Source organism: Anabrus simplex, chromosome 2, assembly GCF_040414725.1.
Source record: "Anabrus simplex isolate iqAnaSimp1 chromosome 2, ASM4041472v1, whole genome shotgun sequence".
NCBI classification, from domain to species: Eukaryota; Metazoa; Arthropoda; class Insecta; order Orthoptera; family Tettigoniidae; genus Anabrus; species Anabrus simplex.
The window spans coordinates 1098958156-1098984041 of NC_090266.1; the positions used below are offsets into that span (position 1 = coordinate 1098958156).

Here is a 25886-nt window from a genome sequence, read left to right on the forward strand (position 1 = left end):
CAGCTTCGTGATCATTAATACCATCTATTACTTCGGTTTCTCTATAGAGCTCATCTGGTTTTATCAGCGCCACATCCAAAATATTCTTCCCTCTAGTTGGTTCCATCACTTTCTGTATCAGCTGCCCTTCCCATATTAACTTATTTGCCATTTGTTGTTCATGCTTCCTGTCATTTGAATTACCTTCCCAATTGACATTTGGTAAATTGAGATCACCTGCTACTATCACATTCCTTTCCATATAATTTCCAACATAGCTGATTATCTTATCAAATAATTCTGAATCAGCGTCAGTGCTACCCTTTCCCGGTCTGTACACTCCAAAGACATTGAGTTGCCTATTATCTTTAGAGATGAGCCTTACACCCAGAATTTCATGTTTTTCATCCTTAACTTTTCCGTAGTTTACAAATGGGACAGGAAAGGCCTAGGAATGGGAAGGAAGCACTCGTGGCCTTAATTAAAGTACAGTCCCAGCATTTGTCATTTGTCTGGTGTGAAAATGGGAAACCAAGGAAAACCATCTTCAGGGCTGCCGACAGTGGGGTTCGAACCCACTATCTTCCGGATGCGAGCTCACAGTTGCGCGCTCCTTACTGCACGGTCAACTCGCCCGGTACACATATAGTTTTACATTACTAGTTTTATACATGCACTCTGCATCGTACTAAAATTTTAATCATACCTGTGTTTGCTGTGATGATGAACTGCAACCTGAAGAACACTTTAAAAGTTTTTAGAGGTGTGAAATACCCTAAAACACTCCAGGAAATGCAAAGCCACCAAACGCTTTTCACACTCATATCTCGTTGCACGTTTTTGCTTGCCAGCCTTGCATACAACACAAGACACAGCATGGCGTTTTTTAGGGTTTGGGTATAAACTTTGCAAAGTGTGCTCACTGAGCTGCCTGGAGCTTAACAGGTGAAATGCCCTTTAGTGGTCTGCCCCATCTCAGATAGTCAGGAAGCACAACGCATTCAAGGATTTGTTCTGCTAGGAGGACTCTAAATTCTGTGAATTGCTGTTTCTTTTTCATGATCCTTTTTCTGAATTGCATAGCTGTTGAATACTGCAACATCCATTAGATAAAAGAATATTTTCTTATATCCCTTAACACACCTATGCATTACAGGGAAAGATGACAGCTGCTGATCCTGTTTATCTATACCATTCATGCAACTGTTGTAATCTATTATTACATTTGGCTTTGAGATTACAGCATTGATTTTTCTATCTCATTTTGCTGTGCCTATCATTTCCTCCTTATCATAAGTGGATAGAACAGTGCCAACAGCTTTCCTGTCCATTCATATCAGTGCCATCATTTTGTGTGAATACACTATGTCATGGTGTCCCTCTTCTCCATTTTCTCCGACCTGAACTCTTGTGGCATATATTTCCTATTAACACGCACTGTACCTACTGTTTTTTTTTTTAAAGACAAATTTAAAAACAGGGAGAGTGAAGTATACAGTTCTCAACATAAACTGTGAGCCCCTTCTCAAGATATGGTTCCACAAATTGCATGACTATAGCCTCACTCAACTACATTCCCGTCGCTTCTGCTTGGGCTGTTTTTTTTTTTCCCTGTATACATAGAAAACCCCAGACAGTATCCACTGGTAGAACCACAAATTTTATAGATTTTTTATGCCAAATTGGGCCCTTTTCTGAGGATTTAATTGGATGTAGCACAATCTTCCTTTAAATTTTACTAGACTTTCATCTATTGCTATATCCTGCTCTGGATAGTAAACATCTCTGAAATTTTGTTGCAAATGGTTTACAATGGGTGCAATTTTTCTGAGTCTGTCATTTTCCATGAGGGTTTCATTGTTTATGAAATGTAGAAATTTAGAAAGGATTACGAATCTTTTTAGAGGCATGACTTTGGAGAAAAAGGGAATGAGTATCAGCTTTTGGATGGACCAATACGATTGTAAGGTGGGTTTTCTTACTTAAGCCATGAGAATAAATAAATCAAAACAACCCTTGCTTTCATATGGTGTGGGAAACTATTGGCTCATACTGGTTGAGGTAGGAGTTTCTGAGAAAAACTGATTGGAAAAATGGTTTGTTTTGGTAGTGATTTTTCCCAGAAAGAGTTGTGAAACATGTGTTGAAAAATGTCTACAGGGGAGGGGTCGGTAGGGAGGTTCCTGCTTACAAAGGGATTTATTCCACCCAACTGAATCCCTCCCAATCATTTTAGTATCCCTTCTCTCTTTTCTGAGACAATGTTCATAGATCTGTTACGGTACTTGCATCCTACCTCCTTTAAAAGCTGAGAATTATAATACACGAAAGTTTATCACTGAATTTCTCTGAAAGACCAAGATTTATCATCATCATTCAGAAAATAGGCACGACGTTATCCTGGTGCTCAATCGGCATACCTTTTCAATGAGCTGTGTACCTTCCTTGGGATCTGCCCCAGAGTGCAGTGGTTGGCATAGTTTGCTCTAAACCACAAGCTTTTGGGTTTGATTACCTGCTGGGCTATATAATTTTTAACTATGAGAGGTTAATGTTAATTCCTTTGGTCTGGGGATTGTTTTCACACAGGATTACAGCATATTCTTTGTTTTACAGCATTGATGAGCTGTGGTATCCTAGATGATCTTGGACGGCTCGAACGAGGGTTGTCAGAGATACTTCTGGTCTCATCGAATTGTTTGAATGTTCAATAAATGAACATTCTGATAATGCCAAGCTTTTTAAGGATATCAAAGATAGTTGTACGACAAAATGACATCAGAATAATCCTTGTTGATTATGGGCCCTACTATGAGCAAATTTAAATACTTTGAGCGTATAATTACTGCTGATGGCCAGCTTATCAGTGAACTAGATAATTAATGCAGCCCAGATGAAGTATTGAACGACAACAGAAGTCGCCTGCAATCACCAGAGGAATGATCACCTCAAATCAAAGAGCTATCACATTGATGTCTGTTGTACCGAATTCTATGGTACCAAACTTTGGCTAAATAAAAAAGAGACAGTTCACTGAATTTCAGCAGAAATGATTCCACACTTTAAGTGGACACATTGTCATTGAGACAAAGATGTTCAGATGGTCAGTCTCCTACAATAGATCATATTGTTTGTCCAATGTAGATGTACGAAAACAATTTGGCATTGCATCAATCCACGAGAAAATCCTCAAAAGATGACTACAATGGTTTGGACATGTGCTGCAAGGAGAAGTAGAGATTGCAAAGTCAGGCTACACAGTAGAAGCTGTCAGGAAGAGAACCATGTGAAATATACAAATAAGTAACAATGGCCTTATATACAGTCAATGTGCCACCCTTGCATTGTACCAGGAAGTACTAATAAACAGATCTGCTTGTGTGCTAAATACATGAGATACATCGCTACTGTGCCTATATTCAATTAGTGCCAACATACATTAAGGGTGTGCAATGTAAATGTTACAATATGTGGCCAGTGAGATTTCCTAGGATGCTATAAAACTGACAACAGTGCCTATCAAGGGCAGGTATACAGGGCTCAGAACCACTTCTTCTACCACAGGCAGCAAAGTAAGCCTTCTGCTCCAAGCTTCAGACTTTCTGAATTCCTGTTCGCTGTCAAGGCTACAGGTTTATTTATGATTTAAAATTAGTGAAGGTTTTCAACAATAAGCAATAAAGCTTTAAAGATAGTGCATGAGGGTGGAAGGGGTATTCACATATTATTTAAGCAACAATGGACACAAATTCTACTTTACCGTCCAATGTTCATTCAGTTGTTACCAATGAGCTAGAATAACATAGAGGGGCTGTATGCCTGACATCAGCACTCCTTGCAGAGGCAAGTTCATAAAGGGCAGCCAGGTTTGAGTTGTCAAAACAAGGCAAGTTAGCGCAAGAACATATGATGACGTGAGATGGAGACTGTGCGTAGCGATTGAACATCATGAGTTTTAAGAAGTCAAAAGTTAGATTCTCACCTTCAAGAATGCCAGCCAGCCGTATGCTCAGCGTACAGCTGTACTAATGGGAGTAAGGAGATTGATAATGTTACTTTTTTTTCAGACTTATAATATGTGATGATTAGCTGGTACCTGTTTATCTTTGCCCTTGAATGTTTATTTTTGTTGCCATTTGGTGTTGATGTATGATTCACTGAAGTTTGATATTCAGATTCTTTCTTTTTTCTGAAGACTTGTCTTGTGCTTGGGCATTGGTTTGATGTAGGCCTATTTCAGTCAAATGTATACCAGGCATGGTAAATACGGTATTTTACTGGTGTTTGTGAAATTTATGAAGTGTTTATTATACACCGAGCAAGTTGTCTGTGCGGTTAGGGGCATGCAGCTGTGAGCTTGCATTTGGCAGATAGTGGGTTCGAACCCCCACAATCGGCAGCTCTGAAAGTGGTTTTCTGTGGATTCCCATTTTTGCACCAGGCAAATGCTGGGGATGTACCTTAAATAAGGCCACGGCTGCAACTTTCCTACTCCTATCCCATCATCGCCATAAGACCTATCTGTGTGGTGTGACGTAAAGCAACTTGAAAAAACAAGTTTATTGTAGACCTCAGTCGCATAAATATTTAAAATTAGGCTACACTTCATAATGGACCATTTTTAAGGTTACATTTCAGTCAGTAATCCCAGTACGATATATGGTAAAAGGGGGGGAAAAAAAAGTCCCCTACAGTCGTCTGTAATAAATATTTTTAATGAGCGAGTTGGCAGTGAAGTTAGGGTTGCGAAGCTGTGAGCTTGCATTCGGGTGATAGTGGGTTCGAATCCCACTGTCAGCAGCTCTGAAGATGGTTTTCTGTGGTTTCCCATTTTTATAGCAGGCAAATTCTGGGGCACTCAGCCATGCACTCAGTTATAAAGTGGGCCGTGATACATTTTTTGGTTGGCTGAGAACATTTTCTAATTGTTGTTTTCCTCTACCACCCTGTCAGACACAGCGTGCAATTTTGTACATTGATGGGAAGGGCAGATACCAACAACAGTAGAGTCTACAGCATGTAACTATGTTTTTCATCTAGAGACTACAGATACTAAATAGTATGTATGTTCTTGGAACTTTCAAGAAGTAAATGCACCAGACAATTCTATTAGGTGATCACCACACAATTAGAAGAGTGTGGACTTACATCATCTTAACATAAACAGGGTAGATATGAACTCTACCGACAAACTTTCAGAGGTTGTTCGAGGATGTTTGCTGAGTGTTCTCCTGTAAGGAACACACGGTTTCTAGCGATGCTTTATCATATAAGTGAATTCTGTACCTTTGTACCTACAATGACCTTTGTAGCTATTTACATGAAATGTGTTTACTGTTTATGACCAGAATGTATCCACTCACACATGGTGCTCGCTGTTAGGCTTCAACTCAACTTCTCAGTCTCACGTTGGATTTTGTTTCCTGAAGTGTTAGTTGTATGTACAGTAGTGAGCGATACGGATGGGTTCACTTAGTTTGCTGATATTCACCTCACACATGGTTATGCGGGATGCAATGGAAGAGTGGCACAACAACGCTATCAGGAGCTGTTCCTGCAACGAAGGCAACCTCATCACTGTACATTTACAGCTGTACATTACCACCTACGAGTAACCCGGTCCTTCTGTGTTAGTATGCATGATACCGGCTGTGTGAGGGATATTGGGACACTCAATCTTAAACAGGAGGTGTTAAGTGCAGTTGTGACAACCTGTCACAAATAGTTGCTGCATTTAACAAGATGTGAAATAATGACAAGGAACTGAGGGTAATGAGTAGTTGATTAATTTATCTGTAATATCCCAATCCATCTGTCACAGTCCAAGAGGCATTAGATGTCTAACACATCAAAGCCTACTTACTTGATACCGAGCCACCAGAGACCATGGTTTCCTTACATCAAAACCTACAAAAATTTGTCAGTACAGTTCTTATCCACCCTGTGTACGAGTATAGGAACAGATGGAGAGCAGCAACTTATCGCGTAAGAGCGTTTGTATAAAATATACATAAAAGAACGACATGGGTCCATATGTGTACTCTACCCAAGCATTCTCACATGTAAGTCTCTGCTTTCTATCTGTTCCTAGATTTTATATATTTTGCTCCTACTAGCTTTCTTACCAGAGCATTTAACATATACTTACTTTCAAATATACGAAGCCCTCTAAATGCATAAAACTTCAAAGTTTGCAAACAATATTACATGCTCATCTTAATAAACTCGTCAGCTACTAATTTAACACAGGTTCCAACTACATTTTTGAAACATTTACATGATTAAAACTACTACTATGTCAAGATAAAGCAGATAGATTGAAGCAGTTTGTCAATACACAGCCACAGAAGACAAGCCACTAAAATATTGGGAGTTACAGAAACTGAAGAGAATATAAAATATTTTCTAATCAATGGATCTTCTTTCATTTGAATATTCTGGTACAGTTTCAAAAGGAAATTGTATATTATTATTTTTGACATGCTTAACTCACCTATCAGTAGATTCCTCTTGGATATCAAGTGCACTTTTGTTATTCCATTCCCTTTATTAACAATTCTTGTCCCTATTTTTTTCCTTTTCTTTTGGGATTACCCATTTTTTTAACAGTGTTTATAAAAACTGGATGTTTCACAAAGAGTTGCATGTAATCTCTTAATGTGGGTACCTTGCTGGGTTTACTGATAGGAAGGTAATTCTTGGAAGGTTATTTCATCATGGTTTTCCCTATTCAATGTTAATACTATATATCTCAATGGACTTTGTACATCACTACCAAATCATAGACCCAAAATCTTTCTCAGGGCACTGACAAAATTAATGTTATTGGTTCTACGTCCAACTAGCTACTGCTATTTCCAAAGACACCAAAGTGGTGGATATTTTGTTCCACAGCAGATTTTTTACATGTTAGTAAATCTACTGACACAATCAAATACCACAGGACTGAGTCAGGAATAAACCCACCATCTTTGGCTCATAAAACAAGTGCTCTACCATTTTGAGTCACTCAGACTGATATGTAAAGAGCAACATAATGAATATCTTCAGTAATTTCTACTTGCAGGTGTTATGATTTCCTACGGACTTTCAAACGCCTCTTTTACATTGTTCTTGGAAACAAATGACAGCCTTCATTTCACAACATCTTAATTTAAATCATTCAAAAGTACATTTATCAACATTATTTGTATAATAACACATGTAAATGTTTCCCCAGTCCACGGAGAACAAATTTGTAGAGAGAAACATCAAGAATTATTCCAAAATAGGATATACTTTATCAAGGAAACTACGATTAAATTCTTTTCAAAATACAAGCTCCTTAACGGAACCTATCTTTAGCAAATTCCTCTAATGAACTCAACGCAGGTTCAAGCATCAATGTGTCTGCTGTTAGTTTCACATTGTGTTTCCTTTGCGTTCAACAACAGCATAAGTGATGCTGGCTAATCCCTCCACAGATTTGGTTCTTTTCAGGACCACACTTTAAAATGGTTACAGTTTAATCTAGATGACTTGAACACAATAATAAGTAACCTGAAATTGAGATTTGCAAGTTTGTTTCCTTTACTTGGTAGAAATTCCAGCAAAAATATTAAACAAGGTTATACGCAAATGCACTGTAATCATATCATTTAAAAACCATATTACTACTTCACCACATCCTAACACTTATTTTTTTTTTCAAGTAACTACATTTGAAGGGATAATTCATTCTGTAAATTGCATTACTGAAGTGCTAGTGCTACTTCCAGAAAAAGTTCAGTTTTATCAATGCTGTAATATGATCACGGTAGTCCGACTCGTTGGCTGAATGGTCAGCGTACTGGCCTTCGGTTCAGAGGGTCCCGGGTTCGATTCCCGGCCGTGTCGGGGATTTTAACCTTCATTGGTTAATTCCAATGGCCCGGGGGCTGGGTGTTTGTGCTGTCCCTAACATCCCTGCAACTCACATACCACACATAACACTATCCTCCACCACAATAACACGCAGTTACCTATTCACGGCAGATGCCGCCCACCCTCATCGGAGGGTCTGCCTTACAAGGGCTGCACTCGGCTAGAAATAGCCACACAAAATTAATTAATCAGGGTAAAGTGTATTCAAAGTCTAGTTTTATTGAGAAAAGTTAAGCAAAATATGTGGATTAGCAAGTTATAGTTTGAAGATATATGAAGCAAAATAAATTACAGAATTTACTATCAGTAAGTTTCTATACATTCAACTAATTTTATTACATGAATACTTAATCATATCTAAACATAATAGCAAGTTCACAAATTCATGCCTTGTCCTTGATTGCCAATATAAGTGAGACTTTGGGTGTAGGATTTGATGAGCGGAATATCTTAACAAATACATTTTTTTAAACTTTATGATTATAGGATGTTGAACAGGACAGAAAAACATATGTAAAATTCTACAACTTTCTATAACAATAAGCATTATCCGTTATTTGAATGAAAGGATGAAAGGCATGAAAGGCAAAGGAGCAGCATAGCCCAATCAAGAAATCTTGCATAAATAATGGCTGTAACTTGATTTTCAGATTTCTACAAATTGAGGCAAAACCAACTAACCTTGGCAAGATCGCTGAGATTACTAAAGCGCTGAAAACAATCGGTCGTCTCCAACTTGATCTGTTGCCATGAGGGTAACAACTTCATGTATTCCTGCAACCGTGCTTGGAGTGTTTCATAGGATGCCAACAATATGCTGCAAACTTCCTGATGGACGTGACGGGCATGTGCTAGTCTTGTACCTGAGCTCACACATTTGGTGCTGTTCTGTGAACACAAAAATATTACAGTGTTGCTTAGCCATGCAGAATAAGATTTGCAAGATGCAGAATTTTTCCCCTCTTCCAACAAAAGAAAAGCAAAAAATCATAAAAGGAAGACATAGTTTTAAAAACGGGGAGAGTAAGAGAGCAGGTGGGGAAGATCACAATATCCACTGATATTATATAGCAATAGAATTGTCAGTTCATTGCTAAGATTCAAATAATTACTTCTAAATCATAAATAAGCAAGAACAGGCAAATGTCAACCAGAATTTCCTTATACTCCATATAGTGGTCCATAAGGGGTAGTGCATTCCCAGCTATGGCAGATTTGTCAGGTTGGTCCAGATGACAGTAAAAGTTCCATCTTTTTATTCTGATGATAATGCTGCACTTTGTAGTTCTCACATACACCTTCCAGCAAGAACAAGGAATATGATAAACCTAAGCTGAAGATGATGTCCCATGGGTCTTTGCTGAATGTAAGTGCTCTAGTTATGATGAAGAATTTTTGATTCTATTGTACATGAGGGCAGAAGTGGATGGTAGGGAAACTATTTTTGCTGTTTTATTCCTGACTGAGATCATTTAAACAGCATAACGATTGAGAGGCTTGTAAGATATATTCCCTGTGGCAGCAATTCGCTTGGGACCAGGCGAGTTGGCCATGCAGTTAGGGGCATGCAGCTGTAAGCTTGCACCTCGGAGAGTGGGTTCGAACCCCAATGTCGGCAGCCCTGAAGATGGCTTTCCGTAGTTTCCCACTTTCACACCAGGCACATGCTGGGGTTGTACCTCAATTAAGACCATGGCCGCTTCCTTCCCATTCCTAACCTTTTCCTATCCCATCGCTGCCACAAGACCTATCTGTGTTGGTGCAACATAAAGCAAATTGTATTTTAAAAAATTAAAAAACATTGCTTGGAGTGTCGCAAAAAAGATGCTCAGATTACTTAGAGTAGAAGTCGAGTTCAAGCAATCTCCTGCCGTACCAAGCAGGATTCTCTTTTTTTTTTTTGCTAGTTGCTTTACGTCGCTCCGACACAGATAGGTCTTATGGCGACGATGGGACAGGGAAGGGCTAGGAGTGGGAAGGAAGCGGCCGTTGCCTTAATTGAGGTACAGCCCCAGCATTTGCCTGGTGTGAAAATGGGAAACCACGGAAAACCATTTTCAGGGCTGCCGACAGTGGGGTTCGAACCTACTATCTCCTGAATACTGGATACTGGCCGCACTTAAGCGACTGCAGCTATCGAGCTCGGTCCAAGCAGGATTTTAATTTTCTGCTTGGGATGATGGTTGGAGGTTTTGTTTAAGTACCAGTCTGTGTGTATGGGTTTTCTACAGACTGAGTGAGATAAACAGTGTTCATTTCTTCTAACCAGAACACCCAAGAATGGTGGTTCACCATGTTTCTCCCTCCCTACATTAAACTGAATATTATAGTAGTCATTATTGAGAGGTTATCGGAACATCAGGAGTACGTTTTCTCCTCCATGCAACCAGAGGGCAGCCATGGCATAGGTCTGACTTCATCTGTCTCCAATGCAAACCGTTCAAATTTCTCCATGTAGAAGTTACCTATGACTGGGTCTGTCAATTATTATTGCATTGGTCAGTTCCTAGTAAGCACCAAGCTATAGGAATATGTTGCTTGTATGCAGAGTTTGAACAGAGCTGTGATATCAGCCATAAGTACAACAGCAATATGAGAAATATCATCATACTGTAGCACCTAGCGAATAATGACATTACGTTAAACTTAAACATGTTGTCTATGCCATTAATCTAATGGGATAACTGCACCTAGTGCTCAGAATTCTTCATGCAATAATCTCTGAGGACACTGTGATGTTTTTATAAAATGTGGACTTTTGAAGCTTGTGAACACCATAAAGGCATAGCAGTGGAGCTCCAGAGTGAACAGCCCTTATGCTGCATCTCCTGTGAGTGACTACATCTTCACCAACTTCCTAGTCTGCATAAGGATATGCAATTTGGGGATGGGGTCCTTCAATCGTTTATAATTTGGTAAGGTTTAGCAGTTCACAGATTTTTCTCTTCTCTCAATCTTCGGTGTTCTGGAGGAGGTGACTGAGAGGCTTAAATGCTGATTTTACACCAGGATGGATGTCGATCCCAGATTCAAATTTTCACCTGATAAATCACATGGAGTGAGGCAAGACATCTGGCCTTGAATCCACAGCCAAAACCAAAAATGAGACAGATGGCTCAAGTGACACCAGTAGTAACTGAGTAAACAATTGATAACTAATCTTTTCTTAAATGATTTCTAAGAACTTGGAAATTTATCAAACATTTTCCTTGGTAAATTATCCCAATCCCTCCTTTTCTCAATTTATAAATGAATATTTGCCCCAATTTGTCCTCTTGAATTCTAGCTCTATCTTCTTATTATGCTCTTTCCTAGCTTCAAAAGCTCCACTCAAGCTTATTTGTCTACTAAACCCATTAAATGCCATTTCTCCCATGAACTGCTCAAAACACACCACTTTACACTACATTTTACGAATTCCATGTTCACAATGGTCCGGACTGACAACGTATAACATTTGATATCAAGACAGGCGTGAGGCAAGGGGATGGACAATTCCCACTCTTATTAAACTGTGTCCTGGAAAAGATAGTGAGACTATGGAATTCAGAACTTGAACATCAAGGGATAATTCCAATCTGTCTAGGGAGAAAATCAAGAGGGATTAAAAGGGATTGAAAGAGGAAAAGATTTAAAAATTCACCTGAGTCAATAAAGTTCAATATAGTTTATATTAAAACACACTTAAAGGTCATGATTAAAAAACTTTGGTACATGTTTCAGCCAAATATTTAGGCCTTCTTCACCATCATATAAAAGAATTTGAAAAATGTATGATGTAAATTTAAAAATAATAATAATAATGTCTGCTAGGGGAATACCAAGCAGGGTTTAGGAAAGGCAGCTCCTGTATCGAACAAATATTCAGCCTGAAGTCAGTACTCTGCCACAGAATGTTGAGTGGTAAGAAAATTGTGGTGTCATGTATAGACTTCGAAAAAGCCTGTGATTTGGTGGACTTTGGATAAAATAATTAGGGAATTTGGAGTCAAATCCAAACTGGCAAATATAATCAAAGAGAGGCACAACCTCCAAGGTAAAATTCATCGGGCATCTCTCACAATCATTTGAAATCAAGACAGGCGTGAGGCACAGGAATAGACTATTCCCACTCCTATTCAACTGTATCCTGGAAAAGATAGTGTGAATATAGAATTCAGAACTTGAACACCAAGGGATAATCCCGATCCATCTAGGGAGAAAATCAGGAGGGATTAAAGTCAACTGTTTGGCTTTTGCTGACGACTTTGCTATACTATCAGAAAGTCCAGAGGTCACAACCATCCAGATTAACCACTTGGAAAAAATCGCCAGCCAAAAAGGACTGAGGATCTCACAGAAATGACCAAATTCATGACGAACATCAAAGATGGACCAAAATTCCTGGAAACAGAGATAGGACGGATAAAAAGGGTCAAGAAGTTCAAGTACCTTGGTGAGACGATACAGGAGAATGGACTAGAAAAAGTTGCAGTGGAAGAATGGATCTCAAAAATGGAGAGAGCATATGGCTTGACAAAAAACATCTACAATAAGAAATGCTTATCCTGGAATTCCCAATTAAAACATTACAACACTGTGGTCAAAACAGAATGCTTGTATGCCAGTGAATGTCTGTCCATGAACTACAAGCTGGAGAAGCTAGAGGTCCTGTAAAGAAGAATCCTCAGAAAAATTATAGGAGCTGCCCAAACTGAAAGCAGATGGAAACTTTGGAGCAACAAAGAAGTTTACCAGAAGGTGGAAAGAATCTTGGAGACCATGAGGAAAAGGAGGCTGCTGTTTCTTGGACATCTGTATAGAATGGACGCAGACAGACTTACCAAACAGATATTTGATTACTTCTGGAGAAAAAAGATCACTACAGCATGGATTAAGGACACAAAGGAGGATATGGATAGGTTAAGCATCTCAGAAGACCAGCTGTTAGAAAGGAATACGTTTAGGAACACAGTGAAGAATTTGGAAGGTGTTCAAGCCGCAGGAAGAACTAAGAAGACCGGAAGAGTCTGGACAGATGAACAACGGAAGCAGGCCAGCGAATGCATGAAGGAGTATTGGGCACAGAGAAAACTCTGCATGAAGAGAAAGAAATGAAGTTGTAGCGTGATCCTTAGCGGTCATTCGCTTGTAAAAAAAAATAATAATAATAAAAAAATATGTCTGCTAGACTCATTGTTTTATATGTGAGTGAAGAAGGCCTAAATAATTGGTTGAAACATGTACCAAAGCTTTTTAATCATGACCTTTTAAGTGCGTTTTAATAAGGACTATATCAAACTGTATTGACTAAGGTGGATTTTTTTCCCTTCTTGAAGGGAATTTTGTATATTACACACCAGGCATCGTCAATCAAGAGCGAAATACCTTCGGAGCCAGTTTGCTCCCCACTCTCGAGGAACGAGAGCAGCTTAGCGAGCAAGTAGGGGAAGTGCATGATGTAGTACATACTGCAGGCCAGTGGCGCAAAGGCATAGCACATCTTTCTGGACAGGTTAGATTGCGACATGATACGCGTGAACTCATGTAAGGTGATAGTAGTGTGTTTCCATCTTTATCCTCGCACCACACGACATTCAAATATAGTCAGTTAATGTTGCATTTACTATAGAAGAAAATTCAGCACAGTGTAGGCCAACTAGGTCCAAACTTTCCTGGGAAGAAGAGTGTTTAATAGTTCAAGAAAATAACACAGCCAAGTACATATATACTAGCAGTTTTCCGCTGGCTCCGCCCGCAATGTACAAAGTATGGTGTTGTTCGTTACTATCCTCACGGATGTATTTGCAAAGTTTCGAGATAATGAAATAAACCACATGATCTGCTGTGGTAACAGAATGTAATATTATGTCAACAAAACACTTGAAAATACATCACACAAGGAAATTGAATTAAACGTTCCTAGGAACAACACTATGCACCGAACTGTTAAAAAGTCCTTCACAGGTCTTTGTCATGGAGACAAATGTACTCATAACTTTTCTCAGAATCTACCAAATTAAGTAGTTATTACCTCAAAAGAAAGAGGTTGATCAACTGGTTTTTAGACTCAAACAAACAGTGTACTTTAATTAGAACGAAAGATACAATTGCTTCAATGAGAAAAAATGTTGAAGAAATGAGACGTCAAATTGAATGTGCACTCATAACTTTCCACAGAATCAACCAATTTGAATAGTTACAGCTGAAATGAAAGAGCTTGATCTACTGAGTGTTCTTAGGCCAAAACGAACTCCGTACCTCAATTAGAACCAAATATATGATTGCTTCAAAGAGACAAAAAATTGAAAAATCAAATAATTTGAGGAAGGCAGAAGTTAAGTGATTTATAGTACTTGATGACAAATCTGTGCATGAATACCTTTTCAGTTAAAAAAGAAATGAAGGAAATCAACCAGATAGAATGGCCAGACTGACTGACTTTAATTTTTATAAATCTATATATATATAAAAGAACTTTGACTGACTGACTGACTGACTGACTGACTGACTGACTGACTGACTGACTGACTGACTGACTCATCATCGCCGAGCTAAAACTACTGGACATAAAGAAATGAAATTTTGGCGATACATTCATATTAAGATGTAGGTGCTGGCTAAGAGAGGATTTTTGGATATTCCGTCGCTAAGGTGTGTGAAAAAAGGGGTGAAATTTTAAAATGAGTGTATCTATATCTCAAAACTTTGAAAGTTTATAGATGTAAAAATTGGTATTTAGAATCTTCATTAAAAATAAAGAAACACGTATATTTGTTTTCGGAAAATCCCAATAGGAGGGGTGAAAAGGGGTTAAATGCCTTTAATGAGGATACTTATATCTCAGAAACTGAAGATATTACAGACCTGAAAATTGGTATTTGGGATCTGCTTTAAAAATAAAGACACATAAATTTTTTTGTTTTTGGAAAATCCAATTAATGGGGGGTGAAGAGGGGGTGAATTTTTATAATGAGTGTATCTATATCTCAAAGCTTTTAAAGTTTATACATGTAAAAATTTGCATTTAGAGTCTACTTTAAAAATAAAGAAACACGTATTTTTTTTGTTTTCGGAAAATCTAATTAACTTAATGGGGGTTAAACAGGAGTGACAAATTCGGGTGAATTTCTAGAAAGACTATATCTACAGTATATCTCAGAAACATAAAATGTTACAGACATAAAAATTGGTATTTGGAATCTCCTGTAAAAGTAAAGAAACATTGGTGATTTGTTTTTGGAAACTCCACTTAAGGGGAACTAAAAAGGGGGTGAAATTTTAAAATGAGCATTTCTACAGTAACATGTTACTGAAGTAAAATAGTATTTTTTATCTCTATTGAAAATAAAGAAACATGTATTTTTGTTTTCTGAAAAACCACTTGGTTGGAGGGGTAAAAGTGACTGAAAATGGGGTTGAATTCTTTTAATTAGGATACTGATATCTCAAAAGCTGAAGATGTTTAGACATGAAATTTTGTATTTGGAATTTCCTTTAAAAATAAAGGAATACATATTTTTTGTTTTCAGAAATCCAGCTAAAGGGAGGAAATTGAAGAATTAGTTGAATTATTTGTATGAGGATACTATTATCTCAAAAAAGAAAGATTTTGCAGACGTGAAAATTGGTATTTGAAATCTGCTTTAAAATTAAACAAACACGTATTCTCGGAAAATCCAATGAAGGGGGGGGGGGTGAAAAATTGAAAAACTAATTGAATTAATTGTATGAGGATACTTACATCTAATAAGACCTAAAGTTGTTACAGACATAAAAATTGATGTTTGGATCTCCTTTAAAAACAAAGAAAAAAATGTTTTTGGGCAAAATCATTTTGGGGGGTGGGGGTTAAAAGGAGTTGACTACCTTGTATGTGGACACATAACTCAAAAACTGAAGATGTTAGAGTCGTGATAATTGGTATTTAGAAGATCCTTTACTATTAAAGAGACAAGTATTTTTAACAGGAAATTCACTTAAAGGGGGGTGGGGGGAGTGTGAAAGGAAGTTAAAAAAAGTGAATTCTTTTTATGGGGATACTTATATCTCAGGTAACAGGTGTGAACATTGTTGGAATCTTCTTTAAACATAAGGAAACACGCCTTCTTTTTTTGGGGGGGGGGGAATCAACGTAACGGCAGTGGAGTGAAAAAGGAGTTGAGACCAATTGATTTAACTGTTCATAATGTACTTATTCTGATCATAAACTGATCATTTTTAACCCATTTCATCCCACTGGCAGGATTTCCTACCGGTGTAGTTTTCTCTATCTAGATGGCAGTGCATTAAGTTAATTTGTTTATTCACTGTGTTAACATATTCCCTGACCTTCACAGAGAAGCCAGTTATAAAGATCCATATCATCATTTCGTTCTATTAATCATCACAGGTGTATTAGTTTGAGCAAAAGATCGAGTGGAATGAAATGGCATACAGCAACAGACATACATAGTAAGTATTCCTTTACTTCACCTTGGATTTGAGTAGTATGCTGTATTTTAAGTTCTCAAGACAGTCAGGAAGACTATGTTGCTACTGGAATTTTGCTCATTATTCTTGAAAGGGCAATAATGAACCATTTAAATCCTCTGGCAGGATTTCCTGCCATTGGGATATAACACTATCATTGTTAGCCATAATACTTATAGTTCTAAAAATGCGTGTTCTTTTTATTTTAGGCTTTGCGTCAATGAAGTATGTAGCCTGTTAGAATGTGATGCCTTGGATGATGTCAATGTGACTAGTATTTCTGTACTCCCGCCAGGTGAAAATGCAGACGCAGAGACAGATGCTGACTCCGACAAAAGTGATGATGAAGTGGATTTTCAGTTGCATCATTTTCCTAGGCGTAGACTCAAAAGTTCTGCTGAACTACTTATAGAAACGGACGAAGATCAGCCAGTATTTAGTAATTCTAACACTTTACGCTCACCATCAACCTCAGCAGTTACCCATCGACCCAATCAAAGAAAGCGGACAAGAGAAAATGGCTTTCCTTGCACCCAATATGTCACCTAAATCTCCTATATACAGAGATACCTCCAGTGTCATCCACCAGAGATCTGCACACCATACTTCGGTTACATCATTAGCCGGATCAGCTGTTACAACAGATGAAGCTCAAATGACACCAAAAAGGAAGAAAAATCAGAAAATAAGTTTTGGTGCTTGTGACAAAATAGTTGGACTAAACATACTGTCGTACAAAGAGCCTTACCATCCAAATCTGACAGATTATTGGAGGGAACACTTCAAATCTCCTATGGACGCCTTTCAGGTACTTTATCCAAATAAACTCATTGATCACATTTTAGAACAAAGTAAAATATACAGTGGACAAAATAATCTTTCAGTAGAGTGCTTGTCTAAAGAAAATATTCTAGTTTTCTTAGGAATTTTACTCCTTTCTGGTTACGTACCTTTGCCTACCAGACGTATGTTCTGGAGTTTGTCCTCTGACACACATAAAGAACTTGTAAGTAAATCCATGCGCAGAAATACGTTTGATGATATAATGAGACGGATTCACTTAGCAGATAACACAGCTATTGATGGAGACTGTTATTACAAAGTTAGGCCCATGTTTGACATGCTCAATGAAGCGTTCAAAGCTACAGATAATCCAGAGTTTCTAAGCACTGATGAAACTATAGTACCTTATTATGGAAGACACCGTACAGAACAGTTCATTCGTGGCAAACCCATCAGGTTTGGTTTTAAACTTTGGACCATTTGTTCAGCAGATGGCTATATGCTTCATGCCGAACCATATTGCGGAAGCAGCACTCGTATTCCAATTTCAGGATCAGGCCAAGGATATGATATTGTACAACACTTGCAAAAAATGTAACATTGAAGCTGGTTCACATATTGTTTTTGACAATCTTTTTACCTCCACTCCTCTTCTCGAAGATTTGTCACAAAAAGGAATAGCTGCTACGGGGACTATCAGAGGAAATAGGATTGGAGATGCACCCCTCATTGACAAGAAATCATTAGAAAAGAAAGGAAGGGGAGCTATGGACCAAACAGTTGCTGATGATACAATAATGTTAGTAAGGTGGTTTGACAATAGAGTTGTAACAGTTGCTAGTAATGCTGTAAAATCCAATCCACTTACATCTGCTAAAAGATGGTCTGCCAAACTGAAGTGCCTCAACCTAAACTAATAGCAGTCTATAATAAATACATGGGAGGAGTTGATTCACATGATCAATATGTGGCTACATACAGGATTCATATCTGGTCCAAAAAATGGTGGTGCGATTGTTTGTTTGGGGGCTGAAAACAGCTGTTGTGAACGCTTGGCGCCTTTTCCGAAGTCTTGGTAATAATATAACATTGCTAATGCTCCTGCAGTATGGAAGTGAACGGAAGTGCTCCGGTCCAAGATTTCAAATCAGTGGCACCGCCTATAATGCAACACGGTTTGATGAAAGAAATCATTGGATAATAAAAAGTGAGCAACCGAATTCGAGATGCAAGCAGTGCAAAGGTAGAACAACGTGCAAGTGTGAAAAATGTAACACACCTCTTTATCCTGAATATCACAAGCACTACCATGTGAGACCTCTGTAAAGAAACAACACAGTGCAAGTTTTCCTAACAAGTTTGTTTCAAAACGTTTTTATAGTTATGTAAGAATGTGGACTCAGTCATCATTGTTGATATATTTTGTCACATTGTTGTAAATGTTTAACCTGATGAGCATTATTATGTAATACTTTGACAATAACTTCAAATAAAAGCGACAAGTTGAAACAGATAATGATCAATCCCAGTGGCAGGAAATCCTGCCAGGCTAAAAATAACCCTGAAAATTATGTTAATTCAAAATCCATTTTTTCTTACAGTTCCACAACCCCTATTGTGTAACTTTTGTGAAAATCAAGGCAATCCTTCGAGAAAAAAATTCTGGGAACAAATGGGTAATTTTTCCTGGGTTCGTTTTCAAGAACCATCTTTTCCTTTGGAGTACATAAAGTTAGATTACAGTAGATTCTCCTGGCATATAAATAAAAATTTAAACACATTTGAAATAAACGATATGAATGATACTGACCGTGCAATTGTTCACCTCTATAATAAGGTCAATAATTCACGGAAGTATATCATTTGTGTCGCCAGAAATCTCGCGCACTTGCCTATGTGCGACGATGGTGCTGGTAACAGTGTCAGCAATGACAATGGCAGTAGATGTAATTTACCACCAAGTAGCGGTCTTGCATCTTGCTGTGGGTTCCAGACCATCAATAATAATAATAATAATAATAATAATAATAATAATAATAATAATAATAATAATAATAATAATAATAATAATAATAATAATAATAATAATAATAATAATAATAATAACCTAAATTCAACTAATATCACCCACCCTAATAATAATAATAATAATAATAATGATATTAATAATAATAATGTTCTGGACCATCGTCAAAATATGCGGACCGTGCTGGGAACGGGTCCTGACTGGGTAATGACTACGATTGCAGTCCGGCCGCGGGTTCAGTACCACCAAGGTACCCAAGACGACACCACGCTGGATCTCCTCAGGAATTTGATCCACATTATTAAAAATGCTTATAGGAAAAGCAAAGATTTAGGGACCCAACTGACCGGGTGGAATACCTGGACCTAGCCCAGGAAGTACAAAATCGATTGCTGGAAATAAAGATTGAGAAATGGGAGGACATTTGCCGTAATCTCTCAGAAAACGAGTCAGATCACGAATTTTAATGGATTCTCTCAGAAAACGAGTCAGACTGCGAATTTCAGCAGATTATATATAAAACGTAAAGTATTCAATTATAAATTTCAGTATAACACCGTAGCGAAGCACGGGTATCTTGCTAGTGTTTAATATATAATAAAATATTGAATCACATTAAAAACAGAAGAATATGAAGAGGTTTTAATTACTATTCTGAGAGTAGGTTTCACGATATTCAGACATTAGGAAAGGATCTGCAGGTGTTCGCTATGTCCTCCTCAGTGGACATGTAAACTGCAGCTAGAACTGATTGACATACAGTGCGATACTCAAATGAAAGATGGGTTTGCAAACATAAACAGTTTGACTGAATTTTATGTTCGTTTTTCATGTTTTGTGACTTGCCAGTAGCAAATGATAAGTTTAGTACCAAACATTACAATACTATCTAAACGAGCCCAAAAGTCCCGTGAAGGAGGACTACACCAGTGATATGTTTCAGTTCGCATGTTTAATTTGTTGTCATAGTCATAAATGACATACACAGATTGAAATGTATGTCAATGAGAATGCAAAGGATATGTACAAATCATATAAATTGTATTTTCTTCCGGTAAATGTATGTGTCCCAAAACTTCAGTTAATCGTGAAAACGTATTTATTCAGGAAATATTGCACACTGCTGTATATTTCCTTTGTCAATGAATAATTTTCTTGTCCTGTTATACTCTGTAATCTGTGTCCTATTCATCTCACATGAACCATGCTCCAAATTATTATTATTATTATTATTATTATTATTATTATTATTATTATTATTATTATTATTATTACTATAAAAGCTGTTGTTCATATGGGAACATTTCCAAGCAGCAAGAATAGTACAGCCACAGTATGCAACCCGCCTATCCGCTGCTCTCGTCACGTGACAGACAGCCGTCCCGAGCGGAGCAAGTAACACCGGCTCCCTAGAGCTACTACCTGGTGACGTCTATTATACACAACTTTATTGAGCAGCTCATCCCCTTACTACCAAGTATTCCCAGCCCAAAGTTTGCAACATTTTTATAACACTACTCTTTTATTGGAAATCACCCAGAAAAAAATCATGCTGCTTTTCTTTGGATCTTTTCCAGTTTTTGTATCAAATAATCCTAGTGTGGGCCCCATCCAATGGAACCATACTGTAATGAGATGGCAGGGTAGATTAATAAGCACAGAAACTGGTAGTGTACTAGTTTTAAGATTTATTAACTACTTACTTATTCTACACATTAACACTCGCAGGTATTCCGAGATCACAACTTACACTCATAGTACATCTTACAAAATAATACAGTTCATGCAATCTCTCTCTCTCTCTCTCTCAAATCCAACTGTTCATTCATACAAATTCACTCAGTCTTTTTTCACTAGCACTAGAGTCTCATTCAGTCACTCAGTTCCTCGTTCCCACTGTTACAGTCCACAGTTCACAGCCTACACACATCAGTCTTGCAGTTTAAGATGGTATTTGACATTCACATACTCTGGTATAACTCTGTTCACAGCACCAGGCTGATACCCGGTGTTCTCTTCCAAGCTGTATCAGAACCCGCGACATCCTTCCACGGCAGCCGGCCCAAGAGAGACACACGATGAAAGGCAAACAAAACAAGTCTTCAGCTCCAACATGTGGACACTCCAACAGACTGGTACATTTAGCTCAGGCTGACTGCACTGTTCACTCTACTTCACTCTCTGGCTCAGCTCACCACACCAACTGAACTGTAAAGTTTCGCACTTGTCCTTGTCCACCACCTTTATATAAGGGGACCGACCCTTTGAGTTACATCAGTTACTCAAACTCTATGGAAACCTCCAGATATGGATGGCTTTTGGCCCATGGGCCTCGTCATTTCTGCACCCCTTGAGGCCTCAAGTGATGTAGTGGTCAATGACGGTAACTGCAACAGGGTCTGACCAATGTGTGCTGGCCCTCCCCCAGTCAGGTTGGCTGTGCAGCGGGTAGCGAGGCTCCAATGTGGTGATGTCATGCGGAGCGGGGCCATAATGGGCTGCTCTCCCACCCGCCTTGCTCCACAGAATAACGAACATACTACAATGCTCTAATTGTGGTACTCTCTCCGGTACAACTTTACTACACCATCATAACCATAAGAAGAGATCTGCAACCTTTACTTACAATTCCTTTTATGTGATAATCCCAATCAAAAACTTTTCTTATATTAACACCCAGGTAGTTACAGTGATTCCCATGAGGTACTTTCCCCCCTTATCAACAAAATAATTAAAGCTGAGAGGACTTCTTTCTTCTTGGTGAAACATACAACCCGACTTTTCACCCTGTCATACTATTATCTCACAACACTGTTGAGATATTTTTTTGTAGTCATTCACAATGTTGTAAGTTACTTTGTGTTTACTGATCTATACATTTTAACATCTGCAAAAGAGTCTTATCTGTGATACCAGTTCTTTACTCGTACTATTTACTAGCATTTTCACCCATTCTTCACATGGGAATTTGCAGTGGATTTAAAGTTTCCTTAAGGAATTTATGCAAAGTAACATGGTTCTATTCACACGTTTAATGCAACATGTTAAAATTATATTTTCCTATGAAAGCGCGTGGCAGTAATGTGAAATATGATGAAGCTGAACGAAGTCGAGACAATGAGGACGATTCCTTAATTTATTGTGCAATACAGCTCCTGGTCCAAAGTTGTGCGAATTTCTCCCTGCTTCTCAGGTTGCATATTCTATCTCTAACCACTGGCTTGGTGCTCTGATGATGATGATACCTCCCTTAGTATCTGTCGTATCGAAAAGAGTAAAATGGCTCTTTAGTTTTTCCCGTTACACACCTTGAAGTGACATGCACGACATGTCCCAACGGGACTTGGACTAAAATCCAATTTTTTGTAATCATCTGCGTTACTGTGCGTCGTATGATAAATACGTACATGGCATAAAGGAACAGAAGTATGATATTCTTAAAAATTTGTTATATACAGTGTTTTGATAAACCTAATGCTAACAAAAATATTTTAGGATAATCTTCCTATATATATCAAGTCCATGTGATTACCATGACATCACATACACCAGGTAACACAATCCCGAGTGGATTCCAAATAAATAGTTCGGTTGAAATAAGTCCAGCAGTATTACACTTTTATGAATATTCAGACAGACTGACAAAAAGGTAACAGTTCTATCTCATGTTTCCTCAGTGTTCAGTTACATTAGATGATCGATATATTATGCATCCTCTGATTTTCTCCTGTTATGGATCCTTCAAATAGCTGTAGGTCTGCGAGGGTGTCCGTCACTGTTCGGAGAGCATTATGTCCACAGAAAATAGTCATTTTCTCTGTCGTTTGAAGAGTAAGCAAGATTAGGTACATAAAAAAATTATTTAAAATGAAGGGGTGTTTCACATATAGTCTACAGATTTTACATATAATCAATCGTGAGAGAGAAAAATAGAAAAAAAACTCTTCTGGTCTTCCTGTAAACTCTCAGTCTATTCAGTGATTGTTACATGATATGCATACTGAAACCTGCTCCTGAACGCGTAGACTCTAAATATGAAGTTTCGGTTGCATATAATCAATAGTGTAAGAGAAAATTGAAAAAAAATAATCTCTTCTAGTCTTCCTATTAAACCCCAGTCTATTCAGTAATTTTTAAATAATATGCATATTGAAACCTGCTCCTGGATGAGTACACTCTAAATATGAAGTTTGGTCGAGATGTAATTAATAGTGTAAAATAAAATTGAAAAAAAAAAAAATCTCTTCTGCTCTTCCTATAAACCTCCAGTGTGTTCAGTGACTTTTAAATGATATGCATATCGAAACCTGATCCTGGATGCCTAGACTCTAAATATGAGGTTTGGTTGAGATATAATCAATAAGTGTAAAAGAAAACTCTTCTGGTCTTCCTATAAACACCCAGTCTATTCAGTGAGTTTTAATTGATATACACATCAAAACCTGCTCCTGGATGAGTAAACCCTAAATATGAATTTTCATCAAGATAAAATCAATAGTGTAACAGAAAATTGAAAAAATTCTTCTGGTCTTCCTATAAACCCCTATTCAGTGATTTTTAAATGATATGCATATTTAAAACCTGATCCTATATGAGTAGACTCTAAATATGAAGTGTGGTTGAGATCTATACAGCCATTTACCCTCATGGTGGAACAGACAAACTGACACGAAGGCTAAAAACTGTTGATACAATCTTGAGTTGACCTAAAACGATAAATATATCAAAATATTGTGAAATACATTGTGCCGTTTTCATATGTGACATGTGCTACAGCGCGAACAAAACCAACCAGCACGAGGTCCGGAAACATGGCGCCGGAGCAGTTTAGGCGAGGACTGGTTTATAAATGTCGAATACGCAATGAAGTGATTGTGAAGAAAGGACTTTCATCTCTAAGCGGAGAAAACGTGTATATATGTGTAAATATTGTTAGAATTAAATCAAATGTAAAATGTAGAATGTATGGAAACAAGACGAAACCAAAGATTGAACACATAGGGTAATGTTACGGAGTATAAAATATCGATATTTGTTAATAAGAACGGTAGCGACATCTAGGTGTCAGTAGATGTAAGTAAACACCTAAGATAGATTTCCACATCTAGTATCTAATTTTGTTATTCTATGACTTGTGAAAAACGTTAAAAGTATTCTTGTTCATTGTTATTTGTCAATGTGATGGTAGTATGGAAATGATACGTAAAAATTAGAAATTGTATGCAAAAAGGAAGTTATTAGGGGATATGTATATGCAGTTAAGCGAATGCGAATAGCCTAAATAACGGTGATATGCTTATAATTGTATAAAGGCCAAGCCATTATAGAAGGAGCAGCACGATATATAATAGAGATTGTCCGTATCGTACATAACTTCATATAATCAGAGGTGTATGCGTAATTGATTTACTAGTGGCTCTGTGTGTTGTCAATGAACTAATATTAACCTTTTTCAGGTGTGATCTGCATGAGTCTAAAATGATGTTGTCAGAAATGTATTCAAGAAGCACTAATTCACAGGAGAATATGGAGTGCTAATTCATGTATGAGCAGGTCCAGCTGAGATGATGGAGTGGTTACCGGAATGGATAACCTAGGCTGGTGATTCCCATAACCCTGGCCATTCAAGTCAGTAACTGCTTTCCATTATAATGATGTCTTTTTATTGTGAGTACTTTATTTGATGCAACATACATCTGTATTTTATTTTAGTTACTCGTTTCTTTAATGTAAGTAGTAATGTACTGTATATGTAGTACATGTCCTGAAGTAGTTCGCCAAAACGTAATAGTAATTACACATCGAGCGGCGTGACATTATGTTATTTGGTATATAGGAATTCACATATGCGTTTGGCGACTCGGCATTCGAAATGCTACGATACCATGTGAGTGAATGAATGGTTATGTTAGTGGATGACTTCGACATCGCTTATATTATGTTGTAGTGCTGTAATTACTGGAAGACACGAGCCTACGTATCCATATGTAACATACATATTTATTGCGAAGCTAACCTTGATAATGCAGGTAAGTGATACAAATGTAGTAATGTTGTGAGTAATGACACTAGTGTGAATCAATGTGAGATAATAATAATAATAATGATAATGATGATGGTGTGAGTGTCAAATATATTAAGTACCTGCGATGATGGTGGTCATTGTGTTGATGAATAATTCAAGTGTATTAAGTGCTTGTGATGGTAATAGTTATTGTGATGATGAATAATAAAACATGGGGATGATATTGTGATATGCCACTGATGTGTGGGTTGGCTTACATAAAATTTAGTGGTTGAAATAATGAAGAGTGCTGTGCTGTGTGGATTATTTAATAAGATGGGAGGTGACAATGAAGATTTATCTTGATGTCACTACATAGAACGTATTATTTAATTGCGTTATGCCAGTGTGAAGTTAGATAAAGCAAAAGGAGGTGTAACACTCGTATATAAGCTAATGCTGAAATTGTAATGCCCAAGTATAAGATGATGTTAAGGTTATAATACTCTTACATGATTGAATACTGGGATCGTAATGTTGATATGTAAGTGTAGGCTAAAATGGTAAGGCAGATAATTATTAATTGCGATGAGATGTCGGCCACAACTGTCCTATCGATTATCGTTACGTTTCGGATGTCATATTCAAAATTTATGTCAATCATTAGGGTTTTTAGTCGGTATGACGGTGACGTGTTTGGGGCGTGCATAAGGCTTACCACGCGTACAGCTTCGAGGATAT

The 25886-nt window shown here is 37.6% G+C and overlaps 1 protein-coding gene across 1 annotated transcript in view; it reads right to left on the reverse strand.

Moving 5' to 3' along the window:
- The window catches only part of LOC136864721 (protein FAM135A), a 570393-nt gene that overhangs the window by 211589 nt on the left and 332918 nt on the right, over window positions 1-25886 (reverse strand). Inside the window, exon 8 of the mRNA XM_068226397.1 lies at window positions 8563-8769. Coding sequence (XP_068082498.1) covers window positions 8563-8769 — 207 coding nt within the window. The remainder of the gene's footprint in view (window positions 1-8562; window positions 8770-25886) is intronic.